The sequence below is a fragment of the Montipora foliosa genome, chromosome 10, assembly GCF_036669935.1.
Source record: "Montipora foliosa isolate CH-2021 chromosome 10, ASM3666993v2, whole genome shotgun sequence".
Taxonomy (NCBI): domain Eukaryota; kingdom Metazoa; phylum Cnidaria; class Anthozoa; order Scleractinia; family Acroporidae; genus Montipora; species Montipora foliosa.
In genome coordinates this window covers 10,757,811-10,778,099 of record NC_090878.1, presented here as the reverse complement: position 1 = coordinate 10,778,099, position 20,289 = coordinate 10,757,811, and the positions used below count along the sequence as shown (strand labels likewise).

Below are 20,289 nucleotides of genomic sequence, written 5' to 3'. Positions count from 1 at the left end.
GCGACGGCAACGAGAACCTCATCTCAAAATATAAATTCGCGTTATTGTAATCACTTCGTGACTATTTCAGCCTTTTTAATATGACAAGGGTGTGGTAGTTCCGTAACGTGACACTGATCGGAACGGCAGTTAATTTAGGGGAAAAAAATGAAAATTTATCCTCTCAAGTGCTGACGTCCTTTTTGACCATTTCACGTTGTTGTTTTGCTGACGACGGCAAAGAAAATGGACAAAAGTTAAAAACTCACTTGCTGAGCGCGCAAAGCTATTTTTCCCCACTGAATATTCAAATTTGTGACGGTCTAGTTGCCGTCGCTGTTATCGTTGCTTAAGTTCCCTAATAATGATGATGACAGCAACGAAGATGAAGATGATAGTGACGGTGGTAATGATGACGCTGATGATGATAAAGATGACGACGACGACGACGACGACGACGACGACGACGACAACGGAGATGAGGATTATGATAATAATGATCAAGATGACGATGGCGATGATGTCGACGATCGATGATAATGATAGTGATGATAATGATAACACCGATGGTGGTCCGATAACGATAACGATAACGATAAATATCCTCTCAACTATACCAAGACCCTGTATCTCCACTTAGTCCTTGAGTCAATCCTTTCCCGAGTAAATTTATTTTAAGAACAGGTTTTTCCTTCCGAAAGTATCATATTTCCCTTGACGCCGAGATAGCTCTGTTTTGATTGGCTTTTACAACAGTGGGCGTGCTGCATCACCCAAGGGAGGCGTTCTATTAATAAATCTACTCGGGAAAGGGTTGACGACTGCTTTTGGCCAAGTATGGGAGATAACGGTCCTTGCTCAGATCCTGACTATAGAGCGTTTTCACATGACGTCACGGCGGCCATGTTGGTGTTCCAAAACAAAGAAATGGCGGTCATGATGGTGTACTAAACTAATCCTCCGGGAATTGAACTCTATTTAAATGCAAATACTTTCTTTTGTTTCAGTAATCCAATATGGCTGCTGGTCACGTGAGTGAAAACGCTCAAAACCCAACCAGGAGCCCAAGACTAGGAGCGACCAACTCCCATACTAACCTTATGTCACGGTACTTTTATAGACCGATCTATTTTTAGATCGCCTTTTCCGCAAAAAACAAAGGCACTTCCGGTTCAGTGACGCTATGACGTTAAGTTAGTTTCTTGTGATTGGTCATCGGGCTCCTGTGGGAGTCTCATTCGCGGGAAATTCAAAATAAAAATAAATCGGTCTGTGAAAACGCCGTGACAGGAAAAGAGGGCTGTTGTTCGCTTCTGGTCATGGCTCCTGACCCAACCCAAATTATAAAAATCTTTACCTTGTGTCCTGTCTTACTAATACCTAACAGAAACAAAGTTTCCGCCAGAGCCAAGGAAAGAGCTAAATTGGCGTGAACGAAATAACGGTTCCGTGTGTTTCGAAACCTGAAGAACAATGAAAGAACAAATCACGTTTTTCAGAATTCCCACACTAGAAATTTGAGGTTCATATCCGGTGAGACCCAAAGTGCACACTATGGCGCCGTTGTAAGTCACCGAAACAAATCCTTTAAAAAACTATCTCTCTGCCTGGTGTATAAATATTGAGTGCCGTAATAGGACTAAGTGCTTAAAAACCGCGAATGGATTAGGGACAAATCCTTTAAAAAACTATCTCTCTGCCTGGTGTATAAATATTGAGTGCCGTAATAGGACTAAGTGCTTAGAAACCGCGAATGGATTAGGGACCTAAAGCACGCGTGTTTTTGAGACGCGGTCGGCAACCGGAAGTGGCCTGTTTTCCCTTTCAACTTGTCTTCACTCAACCACATTTATAGTGCTAAGTATTGCGCGTTGACTCCAATAAATCCCTTTAACTCCCAGATTTTACTCTGTCTAACGCCAGACAATTTTACTCGTCAGTGGGGACCCTCCGGGTTAAGGCCTTCGTCTGAAGGGTCATTGCGGCCCTGAAATCCTAGCTACAAAATGGCCGTCATCTTAATCAATATACTCATATAATAGAGAGATTTAGCATCGCGGTTCCGTAAAAGAAAACCTGCAAATGATAGGGTCAAGGCGTATTACTCTGATTTATCTCTATTTTGAGGAGTTTTTCGATATCTGCTGCGTTAATATATAATACATCAGCTGAAGTCACAAAGAAACCTGCACAACGGATTTTTCAGGCTGACGTGTGCTGTTAACCGCAAAAGCCACGCTATATCTCTACATTATTTTTTCTTTTATCACCGCATTAAAGAATACAGCATGGACAAACTGTAGGGTCTGGTTATTCGTTAGGCTTCCGAGGTTCAAATCCTCAAACGAGCCTCTTCAGGTTCAAATCCTTTTAATATCAAAGGACACTTCACGTGGTTCATAAGTCCGCGATGCATAGCGGGTAAAGTCTCGTTGTCATGCTGTCACGCTGTCACGCTTTACGTAACACCAACCTCTAATTGGGTTACGGGGTCCCCACTTTGTGTGGTATTCTCAACAAGATTCGAGTCTTACATATAATCGTCTCTATTCGAGGATAAAGGAAAACCTAATCAGTTACAGTTGCCACACCAAAGTTAAAGCCTTGTCCTTTGTTATCCAAACATCCTGAATCTTTCGTTCGACAGGAATTCACCAAAAAGACTCAGGAGTAATCACGGACACGGACAACTGCCAGTTGCTGAATTATTTGTTCCAAGAACAGAAACAACTCTCCGATGTAAAAGACTTGTTCAAGATTAACAATAAAACAATTGTTGACTTGCCTTAGAAAGACGAAGGTGCAGAATGACAAGCACAGAGCCACGATGGAAATGCTGATGCCAATGTAGGAGATCAGACCTAAGGCGTATGAATGCCGCTCCTGTCAAAAAAATATATATATTGGCACATGATAAGCGACGAAACTTAGAGAAAACCCGAGTGTTCCAAGAATCAATGCTATGACCTGGTTACTAGTCCAAACGCTCTGCCACTGAGCCGTCAGTTCTACTGACCAGTCATATCAAACGCAAAGCATTGATTGGTTATTGATTTACTTCGAATACAAACGCTTTAGAGGTAACAATTTCGAACAAATTTGAGAGTAAACATCATGTTCCGCGGTTTAAACTTATGCTTTGTTGGCTATGAGGTACTCAGTTTGTCCCAATTTTCTCCACGAAGAGCGCTTCTCGAACGCGTGAGGCAGTTTTTTTACAGGAATGCTCGTGTATTTCCCTCGTTACCCTGTTCACTAGCAAATTAAAGAACGACTCCACAGCTAGCCCGTTTTTTACCGACGAGGAACTCCTTTAGGCTTATGTGGCTTCCGACAGCCTTAGGTAGCCTCAACCCCGTTCCCGGGGTCTCTTTTCTCTGCCTCCTTTGCCGTACAAAGAGACCCTGTAAACGAGGTTGACTTAGCCTTACAACCCGTCCTCTACCTCTGAAATGACGATTATCGACAATTCCTAATTTTCTCTAAATTGACTATAATCGTCAATTTAGGACGCTGAGCGCTTGATAGGGATTGTGGGAAATGAATATCTATTTTTAAAATCCGAAGCCCAATGCGTGACTCAAACCTGGGAATTTTCGATTAATAACCTTCCACCTAACCACTAGACCCTCCACTTCCCCCCCCCCCAACTCCGGGAGGGGGATTGCCAAATAGAAATGACGGGGATGCTCGACGGAAATTTTGTGGGCGTGGCATGAAATTTTTTTCACCTCTAAGAGGTACCAAATTATGGGTTTTAATTAAACAAAATTACAAAATTAGTTAATTGTCGAATGTCTCCTGTCATAATTCTTCGCTCCGATACTCTAAAAGGTACCGCTAAAGCTCCTGCTGTGGACCTTTTGAGGCTGACCACCCTAAAAGGTACCAAAACCGCATTTTTAATCCCCGTCCTTTTTATAAGGGAATTCCTCCCCCCGGGCACTAGACTACCACATCGCTAACTGCTTAGACCATTTTTTTTTTATATGTCAATATTTTTTTCTTCCGAATGCCGCAGTAAACGTATATTATCACGCGTTAAGTTTAAGCAGGAGAAAATGTCGGTTACCAAACCTCAAGAAAATCAAGCACTAGACTTAAATTGGGAATTGTCTATAATCGTCATTTCAGAGGTAGAGGACATGTTGAACCCTACTAGATTCACTTACCACTATGGTTTTGTCACGGATGTCCTTAACACGCATGAGCACTGCAAAACTGGTCAAGTGATAACACTGACACGTGGTATGAGTCTTATTCCTATTAGTCATGTGACATCCTTCTCCCGACCAGAAACCACGTGACCTGTGGAAGTGAGAGCTGTGAATTTTCATCATATTTTTTTGACAGAGCCTTAATGAAATTTTACTAGGGACCGAATCGTCAAATTGATGGACAGAACCCTGAGTCGATAAGAGGAATCTAAGAAATTTGCCGGGCTCCGCACTATCTGTGGGTGGACAATGAAATGAGAATGAATGAGATTTCTAAACAAACCTTCCCACAGGTTCCATGAATTTTCGCTAAATAATGCCTCACAGGTAAGTCAAATAAAGTTTTCATCTCAGCGGAATGAACGCTCTTGAACTTCTCTTATTAAACCGGAACGGAGTCATTAAACAAAGTTATTACCATACGGCACAACAAACATCATTGAATAGTACTCACACCTTGAGTTTACATTCACTTAACGAATAAGTGCTTTAAACAGATTACATCGGTTATTTCGAAATGTACGGTAAGGAAACTCTACGAGCTAAATTCCAGTTACTGGCGACCAAAGAAAGAAAGAGTAATTATGTTGAGATACTGATCAACCGAGTTATTAATTAATTAGATTCTCTCCGCAGTTCAAATATATATGGCTTTCATATATTGACTTTCGTCGTATCTGTATCCTCGACGGGTTCAATATGAACTCACATAATGACCAGCTCCCTTATGGCGAGTAATACCTCAACTGGCAGAGCACTACTCCGTTATCACAGAGGTCTGGGTTCGAATCTCGCTCAAGACTGAATTTTTTAGGCTTCCTTTCGTTACTGCTCAAGTAACGTTAATTAATAACTGCGATGATAAGCCTCTTAACTTGATTCTCTCCGCAGTTCAAGCAAATATGGCTTCCTTATATTAACTTTCGTCATACCCGTTCTTGTTCCAAAAAACACAGCTGGCCTGGTCTTCGTCGTTTTCCTGGAAGTAAAATTGTAGCTATTAAACGTTTCTCCACTTCCACTGACTCATTTGAAAGTACGTTGCACACTTTTCAGTGGAATTAAAGAACCTGTGACGACAAGCCACAAATTAAGCTCCCTAAGAAAAGGTGAAAACTATCTATACATACCTGGCTGTTTCTAAGGACAAGAGTGACGGGTTCCTCAAAGGAATTGATGTTCATTGGGTACAGCGAGACTGAGACCACATCTGATTCGATTCGTCCCACGTCATTCCCATTTTTAGGCTTCGTTGCCAACCTAATATTAACCAACGAGAGGTTAGTTGAGCCAAAGACGAAACTTGTTCATATCGAGTGACCGTGCCAAAGGCTTGTCAGCTTTACAACTACAAAATGAGTAGGAGATGCGTTTTGGCAGTCTGCTGTCTAAGTTGATGAAAAAGAGACAACGCTACAAGGTTATGTAGCGGAGACGTAAAGAACTTTCCCTTATTAAAAATAGCGATGGTTCTCGTGGCCAACTTTGAATCTACACCCCTAAAACGGACCACCTAATCGGACCTCTTGGAAAATTACACGATGACACATATTATAGCGAGTATACAGTTGCCACTATCGCCTGAAGAAGCTAAGACCAGCAGCAAGCGGTCGAAACGTCACGATCTACAACCTGAGTGAAGGGTGTGGCTCCGGCTTTTTGGCCAACCATTTTTTAAGATAGCAGCTAAGTTAGGATTCGTTTTCACTAGAGACGCGACAAAAAGAAGGGAGTGAAAGTGACTAATGCGCAAGCTCGGTAACACCTTGGTCATAAGTACCTTCATTAGAATAAAAAAACACTGATTGACAATAAGTTAATGTGACTACGAAAATTGGTTCTCCGTGCGTCGCAAGTCCAAATAAGTCTCTTGAGCTCCGATCATTTGAACCAAAATAGACGTTTTCCTAGAGTAATATCTTCTAAGAATTCAACTTTAAGCATTGGTGTAGATAATTAGTTCTTCGTCCCTGAATCAAACTTTTACAGCTTAGGATGTTGAGGATACAGAATTCAAAGTTGACGGGACACTTAATGACTTTCATCAGAGGTTTTCTATTGAGGTGCATCGGGACATAGACCGTATTAATAAATAGCGGCCGCGCGAAATGGCCTGGTTTCGAATGCATAAAAGCGAGGCTTGGTAGGCCTTTGATGGCAACAAAAATGGCGCACTCCAATAGGGGAGCACCCCTAGCGAATACGTGGAGCTTAGCGGTACACTGGATTTGTGAAGAAACTTACTCTTCAATGTCGTCTGGCTGCATCAAGGCTCGGAGATTACGGTACGACACGAACGTAATAAATTGAGTTTCACCTGGTACCAAAACAAAGAAAAAAATAAATAAATAATGAAATAAAATAAACAAGGCTTAAGTGGAAGAGTTTGTCGTAATGATTACTGACTGCCAACTGAATTTCATTGAAACTGGACGTTTTTGTTCGGTCAAAAGTCTCTGTTTTGAATTCCGAAAATTTAACTTGTCGAGCAAAGGAGCAATTGCACGCCACAAAAGGAAATTAGTTTCGCCAAATATACATCATCAAAACAAATCAGGCAGAAACTGAGTTTGACAAGGAATGGCCCAACGAAACGGGCTTCCAGGAACTAGCGACGTATATCCAAAATTCCGACAAAAAATTCCATTCAATTCCTCAGCCTTCTTTGTACCATTTCTGGAATTGACGATGAAGAAGCGAATGACCCTGCATTCCTGGCTACTATGCCAATACTCAGGGTAAACTTCGAGTTTCAGTTGTCGAAAGGAATTTCGCGATTGCTTTTGGTATCATGTTGCTATGCTTAACAATTGGCTAAAAAAGACTCCCCACGTTCTTGTCCAAGTAGAAGAAGAAGAAGTAAAACCGCACGTGACTTGCTCACGTGACTTTCCCGCGCACAGCGCCGATTTCATAGGCTCATTTTGATTGCCTGCTTAAGCAGTGAGCGGCCAAGTAAATGGTTGGTTGAACGGAATTAAACCATCCTATATAAGGGTGCGCTTCAGTAATTGGAAAACTTGGAGTACTTTCCATTCAACGGAATTTTCGAAGATTTACGATGGAAATTCCGAAAAAGATCTTGCACCACTGAACTTCCAGCCGACATTTTCAAGAATTTCGTTGAATGGAAAGGAGATTTCGTCGCGAGTTTCAGCGATTAAAATTCGGAAAATCTTCGGCAAAACCTGTGTTTGGCTTTTGTGTTCGATTGCAGTTTCAAACGATCCATATTTTAAAATCGAACGCACCCTCAGTCGGGGGAAAAGCAGTAAGAAAGACGATTATTGATAGCGATAATGCCGATCATGATAACCAGGGTATGAAAATTCTTTAGGGTATAAAATAAAAACCCTTACTTTGGCTATCGTTCATTTGTTGTAACTTGACCACAGAACCAGGTAACAACACGCTACTGGACAAAACACCTTCTGAGCTTTCACTTCTCGGGGGCAACCGCTGGTCAAGTGGCTTAGACTCTTTCGTGGACATTGCACTCAAAACTAAAACACAACAAAACGAAACACAATCAGCAAGAATTTCCAAGATTCTTTGGGAGAATACAAACTAAAATATGTATAACGTACGACCGAGGTGTATGGGAGAATCTTGACCGATGTCGTGAGTACAGACCGAAGGCAGTGAGGTCTGTACACACGACCGAGGTCAAGATTCTCCCATACAGACTGACTAAGCTCGGTTAACCCTTAACTGGCATTTTGCTTGCGAACGGCGATGAGTGGCGATGAGCTGAACTTAATTCTGTCAAAGTTTGCTCGTCATCCTCTCTTTTGTCATCATGCTGTTTGGCACTTCCATAAATAAATATTGGTAGAAGAAAATACTCAATATTTTTGCATTTTAGTTTGCATCTTTTCACCGCAAAACATTACCGGTCTAGATGCCGGTCTAGATGGGAAAATCTAGACCGCGGTCAATATCGATTTTAGCCAATCAAATTCGTGAATTCTGTAGTTCCCAGTCCTCGTGAAACAGAGCCATATAATAAGACTGGATAAAAGAGTGAAAGCAATCGTGCTGCACGTGCAGCACGCATTTTAGCACAAATTCGTGCGGTCCTCTGCACAACAACGACGTGAAATCACCAAATTTGAGGTTATGAGGACAACGCGAGCGCACAAATGTCAATGTATAATTCACTATTTTTACTCTAAAACTGCTCGTACCAATTTATTTTTAGGATACTCCGCCCACATTGTACTACGCGAACGAGATGGCCTAACCGCGAGAAACTTACGATAGTGCAAAGTTATATTTTCGTCGACGTCGCCGTCGTAGGTCGTAAAGTCCCTATTAACTCGGAGATACTCGGAAAAATTCCGAGAGGTCTTTAATACAAGAGTCGAACAAATAACCTTCCGATTTTGTCCCACTTCCTCAGTGGTAACTTTGAGATTGGGCTGGATTACGGGACCAGAAGGTTGCTGAATTGCACTATGGGGCTGATTTGGGGAAGGCTTTGCATGGTAACGAAGTACTACTTCGTTGCCATGCAAAGCGGGTTTCCTTTAAGCTGAATTCGACTTGATTTTAGGGAGCTTTCATCTTGGCTAAACTTTTCACTTCCTTTGTCTCTGTTCACGCTTGATAAACCACTTTGAATTGGTCGATCGACATAAGGAGCCACTATTGTTCACTTTATCGCACCTTACATTTCTGATCACACTCGAAATCGTTTGACTGACAGTAGGCAAATTCGGCAACGGGACCAAGGTATTCCCACAGTTAAATATTTTAGCCAATCCCAAATGACCTATTCTGGAAATGCAAATATATATGCCGCCTTTCACCAAATTTCGCACCGCAAGTACATGTCGGAGAAAGCAATAGCATTCTGCGCGATGAGAACTTAGTGTTCGATCGCTACATTAGTTTGAGATGGGGAAATATTATAATTGTTGTATGCCAGGATGAAGAAACTTATTAAATATTACCGAAATATGATCTCAGTTTTCACACCATGCAAAAAGATCTTAAAGTCCCTGTGACGCTTTTTTTTTTTAATTTGTCATTTAATTATCTATAGTGTCTGGAGTGTAGTACTTCACTCATAGTGTATCCACGCATTTTAGCAGGCCTTTGATATTTGGCCAAGCCAATTGGGTCCTGGTAACTAATGACGTCAAAGAAGTCAAGAATGTAATTCCATTCTGAATAGTCAGAACATTCACAGCATCCGAAGGGTAAATATCGTCCGACATTTCTTTTAAGACTTAACAAAAAACTCCAGATTTTCAATAAGACTTTTACTCTCACACTTTTGCACATTTCTTTCTGAAGAGATTAGAACAAGTTTCTTCTTTGACGTCATGAGTTACCACGGCCCAACTGGCTCGGCCAAAATTTTTTGCGTGTAAATCAAAGGCCCGCTAAAACGCGTGGAAACACTATAAGGGTAACATTTTTGAAGTACTACAGTAACACTCCAGACACAATGGATATTTAAACGAACAGTTAAAAAATTTGGAGAAAAAATTAGCGTCATAGTATGGTCGTCCAAATGTTTCAATATTCGCTAAATTCTATTCGCTGTCGCTAAGACTCATTCGCTATCGCTAAATTTGCATTCGCTGTCGCTAAATGTCATTCGCTGTCGCTAAATTTCATTCGCTGTCGCTAAAAATTAACCGCTTCACTGCGTGCAGACAATGACAAAACACTTACGAACAGCCAGAAGGCCTGGAAACGAATTGCGTGAGGGTCGGCCTTGGAGGTTTCTAACAATATTTTGCAACAGGGAAGTTGATGTAGTAATGACGAATACTGTTAAATGTCAGCGAATATTATGTTTTCATTTTAGCAAATGCAAATTAAGTTAATTCAGTACTAGCGAAGGAACATTTGCAACAGCGAATGAGTTTTTGCGACAGCAAATGCGGTTTTGCGACAGCGAATAGAATTTAGCGAATATTGAAGCATTTGGACGACCATATCATAGGGTCTTTAAAAGAAAATGGATGTACACATTTCTGCTTCCAAAACAAAAATTGAAGAAGGATTTCCCGATTCAGTTGTTTGTCAGTGTAACCCACTTACCAACGTTCGGTGCTTCGGACAAAAGAGCTGCTCGTGAGATTGATACATTGGCTACATTCAAAGAAAACGCGTCCATTCCATTTAAAAGCTTGCTTGCTTCAGAAGATATAGAACCCTAAAAGAAATTGTATTTAATAAACATTTTGAAGAATACTTAATATATATTACCACGTCCCTTATGACTCTCAGTAGGCTACTGGGATCAGTGACATTTACAACCAACCTTCACATTTTAAACATACAGCAGCATCCCACGTAAACGCCACCAGGCGTCTTGTTTTCGAATCTAACGTTAGCACACAACGTGCGACATTGCTATGATCACGAAAAACTTTTTAAAAAAGAAAATACCTTGGGCATAAACGTCCAGGACTCGAGTGTGTTATTGTGGAGAATGTTGCTGGAGGATTTTACCAAGGCCTGCAAAAAGAAAAGATGATTAACTAACCGTTAAGAAAGGCATAACCTTGTTTGCATAATGCAACTGAAAATATATTACTTGCATAATGCAAATGAAAATGCATTATTTGCGTAATGCAAACGGCATTTCATTACTTGCATAATGCAAATAGGATAAGACGTGAGCCGTCTGAGTTTTGAATTTATTTCCAACATTAAGACATGAAGTGTTTTATTAGACTAGGGTGAATGCAGCTGTTTAACTTTAAGTGAGGAGCGAAGTTTAAAGGGCATTTAATGCCGTTGGTTCTTTGTCTTGTTTGATACAAGTGATGTTAAAGTTGGGAAGAAGAGCAAGTGGACACTTCGTCAAAATCGACGTGAAAGACCAATTTAAACAACCCACCTGGGCAATGCTCCGCACTTTTTCATCTCTCGCGGCTGGTGGATAATTTTGCATATCATCAAAGCCTTTTTGAGAGATTTTTTCTATGACATCAACAGCAAGTCTGAGGTCACCAGTGTGCAATGGGCTTTGCGCATGCGCGACGACAGCGGTGACATCCGCAAGTTGCCTGGCAATGTCTATGACGTCGACACTCGGATCTTGCAGCTGCAATCAAGGACAAGTAAATTACATAAGCGACATAATGAAAGGAAAGGAAACGAAATTTATTTAAGTGTCTGATCGTTCTCGCGCTGGAGCACTAATTGGGGACACTGTAAACTGAAATCAGCAATTAACCCATATCAAGTCAAACGTTGCTTTTTGAGGAGAGGGGAAATCCGGAGTACTCCGGCGGAGAAAAACCTCTCTGTGCAGAGAAGAGAACCAACAAACTCAACCCACATATGACGCCGAGTCTGGGAATCGAACCCGGCCACATTGGTGGGAGGCGAGTGCTCTCACTACTGTGCGATCCCTAAGGCATATAAGAAAAGCAATTCATATACACTGTGGCACTGGACTCTAATAATCTTTTAGGCCTAGGACGAGTGGTACGTTACCGAAAAGATTGTGTGTGCATAACAGTGCTTCTGCATGGTTCATTTCTACGGACATAACACGCCCATAATGCTAACTCCAAACCTATTTAATTTCCTATCAGCAAGTTTCAGTTTAAAGACGTCGATCGGCCTTTCTGTCTGCCTGTCAACCAGGCAACAACTCAGTCAGTCGTTTGGTCGGTCAAGTAACCTTTGAGTCGATAAGCTAGCCAGCCAGTAAGTCTGTCAGCCATCCAGTCCGTTGTCCAGCCAGCAAAATCAGTCGGCCTGCTAGCAAGTTACAAAAATTTGGTTTATCAACGGAGTTGATAATGTAAATTGACCACCGTACAGAGATTCTAAAAGCTGACGTTTCGAGCGTTAGCCCTTCGTCAGAGCGAATCGAGGGATTATGGGTTACGTGTAGTTTTTATAGTAGAGTAGGAGCTACGCTATTGGTGGTAACATGGCAACGTGAAAAGTAGGAATATATTAGTTAAATGAAAAGCGTTCGTTAATACCGTGAGGATTAAGGGTGCCGATTTGAAAGATGAATTTTTGTTCCAGATTAAAATGGCGAGCGACTGGCTTAGATGCATCCTTGTCATTCTTCTCAACATCGCGAAGGTGTTCGCGGAATCGGTCACCTAGTCGTCTACCTGTCTCACCAATGTATAATTTATTGCATAACGTACAGGTTATGCAATAAATGACATTTGCGGAGGTACATGTGAAACGATCGGTGATCTTAACAGATCGCTTAGGTCCCGAAATCTTGCTAGTGTTAACAATGAAAAGACAAGTTTTGCATCGTAAGCGCGCGCATTTGAAAGTGCCGGGTTGCTCGTTGGTTTTGAGCGCGCTTCTAACTAAAAAGTTGCCTACGTTTTTGTCGCGTTTGAATGAAATAAGTGGAGGTTGCGAAAAGATTCTACCAGTCTCGGGATCATTTTGGAGTAATTTAAAATTACTAAGAATGATGCTTTTGACTGCGTGATTATGAGGATGGAAAGTGAGGGTGAATGGAATTCTGTCATTCTTATCTTTCTGTGACGTTTGTAGTGACGACTGTCGATCAAATTGTTGGGCGCGATGATGGCCCGCTTTGACCACAGAGACAGGATAGCCACGTTTTTCGAAGAACTGGCACATCTCCTCTGATTTGCTGGAAAAATCGGAGTCATCACTACATAGACGTCGAAGTCTAAGAAATTGAGAATAAGGAATGGAGTTCTTGACATGTGATGGATGTGACGATGAATACAACAAATAACTGTGTGAATCAGTAGGTTTGTAGTGCACACTAGTACATAGCACGTTGCCTCTAGCAAGTTAGCCAATCATCTAGTTAACCAATCAGCAAGTCAGCCAGCCAGTCAGTCAATCAGTCTGTTGTTCAGTCATGCAGCCAGTCGGTCTGCTATTCAGTCATTGCCACGGCAAAGCAGGCATTCGAACCGCTATTTAACCAGCCAGTCTCTTAAGACGAGACAAAACTGTTTTGTTCCAGAACGCAGTCAATCCGTCAAACAAACCTGTTGCGCGATATTTGCCATTTCATCTGAGATGCATTCACTAAGATCAGGAACTCCCCACTGTGCAACACCACTGGGGATATGCAAGCATGTTCTCTTGGCAATACCTGGCGAAATTGACAGATCAAACAACTGAAATTATTTATCATACACCTAGAACAGACGAGGCGTCGTAATCCAGTGTGGTTAAGGGGCAGGATTCCTTCAATGTTCACAATCCTGTGGGACGTAAAAGAACACGCACACTTGTCGTAAAGAGTAGGGCATGTAGTTCCCGGTGTTGTGGTCTGTCTTCTGTGGTGTATCATGGTTGGGAGGGTTAATGCTCGGAGAGGGCCGTAAATTAGAAAACTGTAACAGGTTATTACGTCTCCCTCTTTAAATAAAGATATTGAATTGAATTGAATTGGATTACTCCGTGCTAAGATTACAAGAGTAAAGATTTGATCTGAACACTGCGTTGCTGTTGACTTTCATGATGAATGTTTGAACAATTTTACAAAGATTTTTGTCATTGTTTCTTCCCCAAAGGAATCTAACAAACAATTTCACTGAGTACCTCTGGATTTAGCAGGGCATGGCGCCAATGCTGTTTGTCCTTGTGGAGTCTTCATCCAAGTCACATTTACGTAAGCGTCCCTGTTGCAATATGAGAAGTCTACTGCGTCGTCTGGTTCTTCTGTAAGAGGCAAGAGAGCAATGGCAAATAGAGAATGTCGAATAAGGCTTAGCTCAACAACAACATCAACTTTATTTAGCTAAATATAATAGTTAGTGGATGGCTTACCCCGCAAATAGCTAGAGAAAGCTAATCGAGGCGGGGAAAGCGAAATACAAGAACACACCTATTAAAAGACAGTACGTTTACACAACAACACTTAGTTCAACAAATTAACCGTACAGATTACAAGAGGACTGATTATTGACGAATATCTATTAACTAATAATTAAAGGCCAGCAAGTTTTCTCGCACCTATATTATGGTAACTAATTAGAAACACAGTTTACAAGAAAATTGGCTATTTACAAAATCTGTAAACTAATGAAGGTTAACATAGGGTTGTAAGATTAGAGACCAAAAAGAAAATTGCCTTGAACTTGGCATCAAGGTCTAATTTGAATAAAAACAAAATAATATCTAACTGGTGGTCATTTTGGAAAAAGGTTTATGTTCTTAGACTTCATTGTCGATTTAAACTTCCGGTAGATGAGTTACACTTTGTCACACATTCCCCTTCTGAAGTGTCTATCACAGACATTGTTATGAGAATTACGACTTTGTCAGGAACGTCTACCGTTAGCAGCACAGGAACGCGTGACCACGCCTAAAATGGTCTGCCTAAAACGTTCTCTCCAATATTTGCTGGCTCGGCGGGGATTTGTGAGAAGACTTCTGAAAGAGACGTAGGTTCTATCGAGAGTAGAGGCAGACACTACCTCGCTAACCTCCACTATTTACTGTCCCAGCGGGAGGACGAAACTGAAAAAAATCAATTTGAGGCTGGCAGAAGCCTACATCGAGCCGGATAACCGCAGGCTCTGTAGGGACCTAACAAACTCCATCCCACTAACCTTTGCAGGTTGTGCCATCACCAATCCAGCCCGACATACAGCGACAGAAAAAGCTCCCTCTTGTATTTACACACTCAGCATTCTCCGAGCAAGCGTAAGAAGAATCCTTGCATTCATCTTGGTCTGAAAAATCAACAAGTCAACTGTTGTAGAGTGCTCAGTCTGTTTTTTACAAATTTACGTATAGCCTGAAGCAACAGAAAGTTACATTTCCTTGGTCACCGAGTGACAACAGCACGTGAAAAGCGCGGAAAAGGCATGCGACCAAGTCGTCGTTGTTTTTTCTTCGACTTTTGACTGGCAGAGAATGTGGCGCGAAATGTCAGAGGAATGAGATCACCTTTGAAAAAACTTAAATTAAGGAGCACATAGCGGAATAAATGGAATTAATTACAGTGCGAAAGCAGGAACCCATGACCCGGAGCCGCCAACTCCCATGCTGGGCCTATGTCACGGCGTTTTTACAGACCGATTTAATTTATTTATAGACTACATTTTCCGAAAAAAAAAAACAACAACAACAACAACAACAAAGGCAGTTCCGGTTCGGTGACCCTATGACGTCAGGTTAGTTTCTTGTAATTGGTCATCGGCCTCCTGTGGGAGTCATTCGCGGGAAATTCAATCTAAAAATAAATCGCTCTGTGAAAACGCCGTGACAACAACACAATGGAGATGTAGGCTCCGGGTCATGGGTTCCTGGCGAAAGTACATAAACTGATGAAGCTTGTCTCTAGGATCTCTTTTCTTTCCGGAAAGAGACCATGGTATCGTTTGGTCAGGTGTATTCGCTACATCTAGGGCACGGTCCTTTTTCTTAAGTGGAGTGGAATCGCACTTAGCTGCACCTCCCATCCATTTTTTGTTTGCCATATACTCTATGTTGGGACACACGTGACCAGACCATAACATGGTCTCTCTCTCTCTCTTTCCGCAGCAAGGAAAAGTTGAAGAAAAAAGGCCCTGAAAGAAATTGAGACTAACCTGGTGTAGTCAACTGTGTCTTGGATGAAACTGGCAGCAATTTTCTACCAAAGGCTTCAACGCTAACTGTGATTGTATATGTTGTCAACTGATCAAGGCCATAAACAGTCACTGAGGTGTTTGACGTCACAAATTCAATAACGTCATTCACTGCTTTGCAGTGTACTTTGTAAACCACATGACGTCTTTGCATCAAAGCATTCCAAGAGATTCTAGCAGAGTTCGAGTCCAAGAGATCGATTGAGATTCTCAATGACGCTGTCTTGTTTCCAGAATCACCTGTTGGCAAAACGATTGTCCGTCACGAACTAGAAGAACGTAGATTAACGGTCAAACTTCGATCAAGACTTCACTTTCCTTTCCTTTTCTTAACAACCATCTGGCACAATAGTATAGCATCTCTAGTAACCTGATATTGTTTGGTACTGTAAGCAGCTTCTATTGTTTTTTAAGTCTAAGTCATCGTTTATTGTGTGGTCTTTTGTTTTTAGGGTAGAAAGCCAACCACATGTTGTACGTTACCAAGAGCTGCTACATCACCCATATGGCAAAGATTTGAGCATTAATATCGATCTTTAGAAAGGGACTTCTTTGAGCACAGGCTTTGGAATTTACTATTCGCCATTCTTTTACTCGCGTTCAAACTGACTTATCATCCCCAGACAACTGGATAGAGGGGAAAATAACCTCAAACACTCACTCGATTAAGCATGCAGCATATGTGAACGCCGTCAGTTCATTAACTATGACCGACACGAGTTTAATTAATAGTTTGATTGCTCGAAACACAAGAGGTGCAAGCTAAATCAGTCGTGTATACCCACAATGCATTCTCAGGCGATTGAGTCTTTCGATGTCAATTTTTTCTAGAGCCAGCTGTCTCAAAAGTGAATGGCGCAAAATAGCATCAATATTCCATTTAATTGAACAACCATCCTTTTTAGTTGTTTAAATCTATATCTGTAATTTTAGGAAAAGGGTCTAGTCTAAATCTCAACAGGAAATTTTATTCCTCAATAACGTAAGCATAACGTATTTCAATCAATCCTTCAAGGAATTGGCACTGAATATTAAGAAGACATCGAACAAAATACTCTATGTGCGTTTTGGGTTTAAAAATTCTAAATATCTACAAAGTCTAGAATGCATTCCCTAATCACTATCTAAAAAGTACATCCCTTCATGTTCTTTTGACTAAGAAACTAAGTTTGTGAACAGCAAGACGCATTCTAGAGACCAACTCGTACGCTCATGAGACAACACGCAACCAATGACGTCAGCAAAGCTTCCCCATTGGCGCTAACTTACTTGCGTCGCTAGGTGTGACACTAGTTCCTGGTATCATCGCTTGTTCTGTGGGACGGGTCGCCAAATTTGCCGCCTCATGCGTAAATTTCTTTCTCAAAATCACGCTGACGTACAAATGATAAGGAGTTGATAGTTCGCCTTTTATCACACCGGATGTCCTCGTGCCTTCGTAAAGTAAATGAACGCGAACCTTGCCATTGTAGTTCGTCTCTAAAAACAAACGGTATATTGGATCTGCATCTGGCAGATTCAAAGCATTCCATTTAATACTGAGTCCTTTAAGGCTTCCATTGCTTGGTTTCGTGAACACTGGGAGCGAAAGTAGAGCTGCAATGCAAAATTCAAGTAAGATGACGGTAGGCCTCGGATACAATATTAGAGAATAGGGAGTTTAAGAAACCACGACGGCTACGGCGACGAAAACTTCACTTCAAAATATAAGTTTGAGCTTTTCTAAGTATTTCATGATTATTCTATCTTGTTTATATTATTCAATATGAGTGAAGTGTCCTAAAACTGGATTGGTACGAACGGATTTGAAGTAAAGAGTGAGACTGAAAGATTCACGGTAGTTTGTCCACGTTGTCGTCAAAACCTTAAATTTGGTCATTTCACGTAGTAGTTTTGACGAGTGCGGGAGATTATTGTTCAAAAAAGCGTGCCGCACGTGCAGCACGATCATTTTGGTTCTTTTAACCAATAATATTACTGCTTTTTGGCGTTGTCGTTGCCGTAGCCGTCGTCGTTTCTTAAATTCCCTAATTTAAGCGAAGACGACGGCTACGGCAATGAAAACGTCACTTCAAAATATAACTTAGTGTTATCGAAAGTACTTTGCAATTATTCTGTCTTGTTCAGGTTGTAAAATACGGGCGAAATATCCTTTAACTGCTGGGGTACAAGCGGTTTTAAAGTAAAAATAGAAAATGAATGGTTCGTTGTTATATGCTCACGTTGTCGTCAAAACTAAAATTTGGTAATATCACGTTGTTGTTTTGTGGAGTACGGCAGGAGAAATGCACGGAAATTCGTGTTGCACGTGCAGCACGAGTATTTTTCCTTTTTTAACCAATCATATTCTTGCTTTTTGACGTTGTCGTTGCCGTAGCCGTCGTCTTTGCTTAAATTCCCTATTAGAGAGTAACGACAACGGCTACGGCAAAGACAACGCCAGAAAACACTGATGTTATTGGTTAAACTGAGAAGGAAAATGATCGTGCTGCACGTGCGGCACGCATTTTTGCACATTTCTTTTCCGTACTCGTCAAAGCAACAACTTGAAATGACCAAACTGAAGGTGTTGACGACAAACGTGGACACACATCAGTAAATCTTCATTCTCTCTTTTTACTTCAAAACCGTCCGTATCAATTTAGTTACAGGATACCTTGCCCATATTGTACAACGTGAAATACTTAAGATAGCTCAAAGTTATATTTCGAAGTGACGTTTTCGTCACCGTATCCGGATACAGACCCATTTCAGTGATTCCCAGTCTGGAGGACAAAACAATGGTTGTTCTGTCCCCTAAGAGAATCAGACCTTTGAAATGCAAAACAATCCTATTGTCTTGTCCTCCAGATTAGGAATTAACTGTAAGGGGTCTATTTTTGAATCCGCAACCTTTTCTTTCCGGATTCAACAATATTTCCATCCACGCGTAGCGTATTCAAATCAAATTTGGCCGTCCACACGTATCCGAAACGAATCCGGATTCACTCTAGTACTCAGGACTCCTCAAGGAAACAGAGGTAACAGAGCATGCGCAATGAAGCCCTCGGTAGTCATCTTCAATCTCGACCCCAGAGCTTTTCTCTTGACTGAGGGAGAGAAGAGCTCTGGGGAACCCTGAAGCAAAGTGTTTTCTCATTGGTTTTCGTGAAGAACAATCAAATTAGCCGGCGCGAGGAGTGAGCAGGCACCGTAAGATTCAAATAGCCAATTTTTGGCTATGAGAACCCTACGGCGCATGCTCTCCTACATAGAGTTTCCCAGAGCCTTGGGTCGATCCGAGGCTCTGGTGACGAGAATGAAGTCATCTTGAAAATTGATTTCACGGTAAGGAACTGGGCTCGATCTAGTTACGTCATCCGGATATCGGATTCAAAAAGATCCACTATGGAGAGCGTATTCAAAAAGTTCCGGATTCGTCAGCGAATTCGCCGGATACGTGTGGACGGAAGGCGTATCCGGAAAGAAAAAATTTACGCGTGCGTGTGAACGGGGCCTTAAACTCCATATTATGAACTTACATAGTACAAAACTGGTGTGAAATAAAATTCGACGACAATGTTAGTAAGTCTTTGTTTTATCTTGAAATGGGTTTATCAGCTGGGTTGATATGGTAAATTGTCCACCGTAGAGAAATTTGAAAGCTGAAGTTTCGAGCGTGAGCCCTTCGTCAGAGCCAGCTTTCAAATTCCTCTACGGTGGTTAATTTCACTGAGTTGATATGGCAAGTTAACCACCGTAGAGGAATTTGAAAAGCTGACGTTTCGAGCGTTCGCCCTTCGTAGTTTTCGCTCTAACGAGAAGGGAAAATGCCCGTAAAGCCCAGAATTTGCAGAAAAATCCAAATAATGACTTTAAAAGTTTCTAAATATCGCAAAGAATCATATTTTTATCTAAATATCTAAAAAAAAAACAAGCCTTTGTGGACAGGCCTACCTGTGTTAGCTTAACTTCGGGGCCCGGTCGTTCGAAAGCCGATTAACTTAATCCAGGATTAGCGTAAACTTTTGTTTCATGTTTTCAACTTTTTGGTGAAAGTTTCGTTTGCTTATTAATATTTTGTTTTTCAAGATTGACTTCTTCTAATGTAAAGTCCTGCTGATCAATGTCAGCGTTGCACAGCATTTGGGAGTAGAGAAATAAACTCCTTGCTTAATTTTTAACTTGGGATTAGCGTTAATCGGCTTCTGAAGAACCAGGCCCAGGTCTTTATTTGTAACAGTCAGTAAATCGGGGCGGGTAAAAATACAGAGAAAGTCTAAAAGACCTCGCTCTTTCACTAGATCTCAGAAAACTTTCAACGTCTTTAACCACACTTTGGAAGTCTGCCCTTGGGTCTCCCACAATGTGTTGTTATGTACTTGTCATTAAGTGTACACAAGAATCCATCACCCAATAGTTAGATGTACCCAAATTGGCCTAGTCATCTCTTGGCCAACACTGAAACGAACACCTCCACACACCTGTCTTATCACGTGAATAAAAACCAAGGATACTGTGTCACGTGAGGGGACGTCTGG

The 20,289-nt window shown here is 41.4% G+C and overlaps 1 protein-coding gene across 1 annotated transcript in view; it reads right to left on the bottom strand.

Moving 5' to 3' along the window:
- LOC137973593 (adhesion G protein-coupled receptor L4-like) overlaps positions 1–20,289 on the bottom strand; it is a 41,424-nt gene that overhangs the window by 15,001 nt on the left and 6,134 nt on the right. The window contains exons 4-18 of the mRNA XM_068820436.1: positions 17,039–17,365; positions 15,731–16,009; positions 14,747–14,869; positions 13,734–13,853; positions 13,175–13,281; positions 11,059–11,265; positions 10,605–10,673; positions 10,254–10,368; positions 7,556–7,699; positions 6,441–6,513; positions 5,327–5,456; positions 5,129–5,175; positions 4,152–4,287; positions 2,765–2,862; positions 1,337–1,442 (exon numbers count right to left, since the gene is read on the bottom strand). Of these exons, the coding sequence (XP_068676537.1) occupies positions 1,337–1,442; positions 2,765–2,862; positions 4,152–4,287; positions 5,129–5,175; positions 5,327–5,456; positions 6,441–6,513; positions 7,556–7,699; positions 10,254–10,368; positions 10,605–10,673; positions 11,059–11,265; positions 13,175–13,281; positions 13,734–13,853; positions 14,747–14,869; positions 15,731–16,009; positions 17,039–17,365 (2,081 nt within the window). The remainder of the gene's footprint in view (positions 1–1,336; positions 1,443–2,764; positions 2,863–4,151; positions 4,288–5,128; positions 5,176–5,326; positions 5,457–6,440; positions 6,514–7,555; positions 7,700–10,253; positions 10,369–10,604; positions 10,674–11,058; positions 11,266–13,174; positions 13,282–13,733; positions 13,854–14,746; positions 14,870–15,730; positions 16,010–17,038; positions 17,366–20,289) is intronic.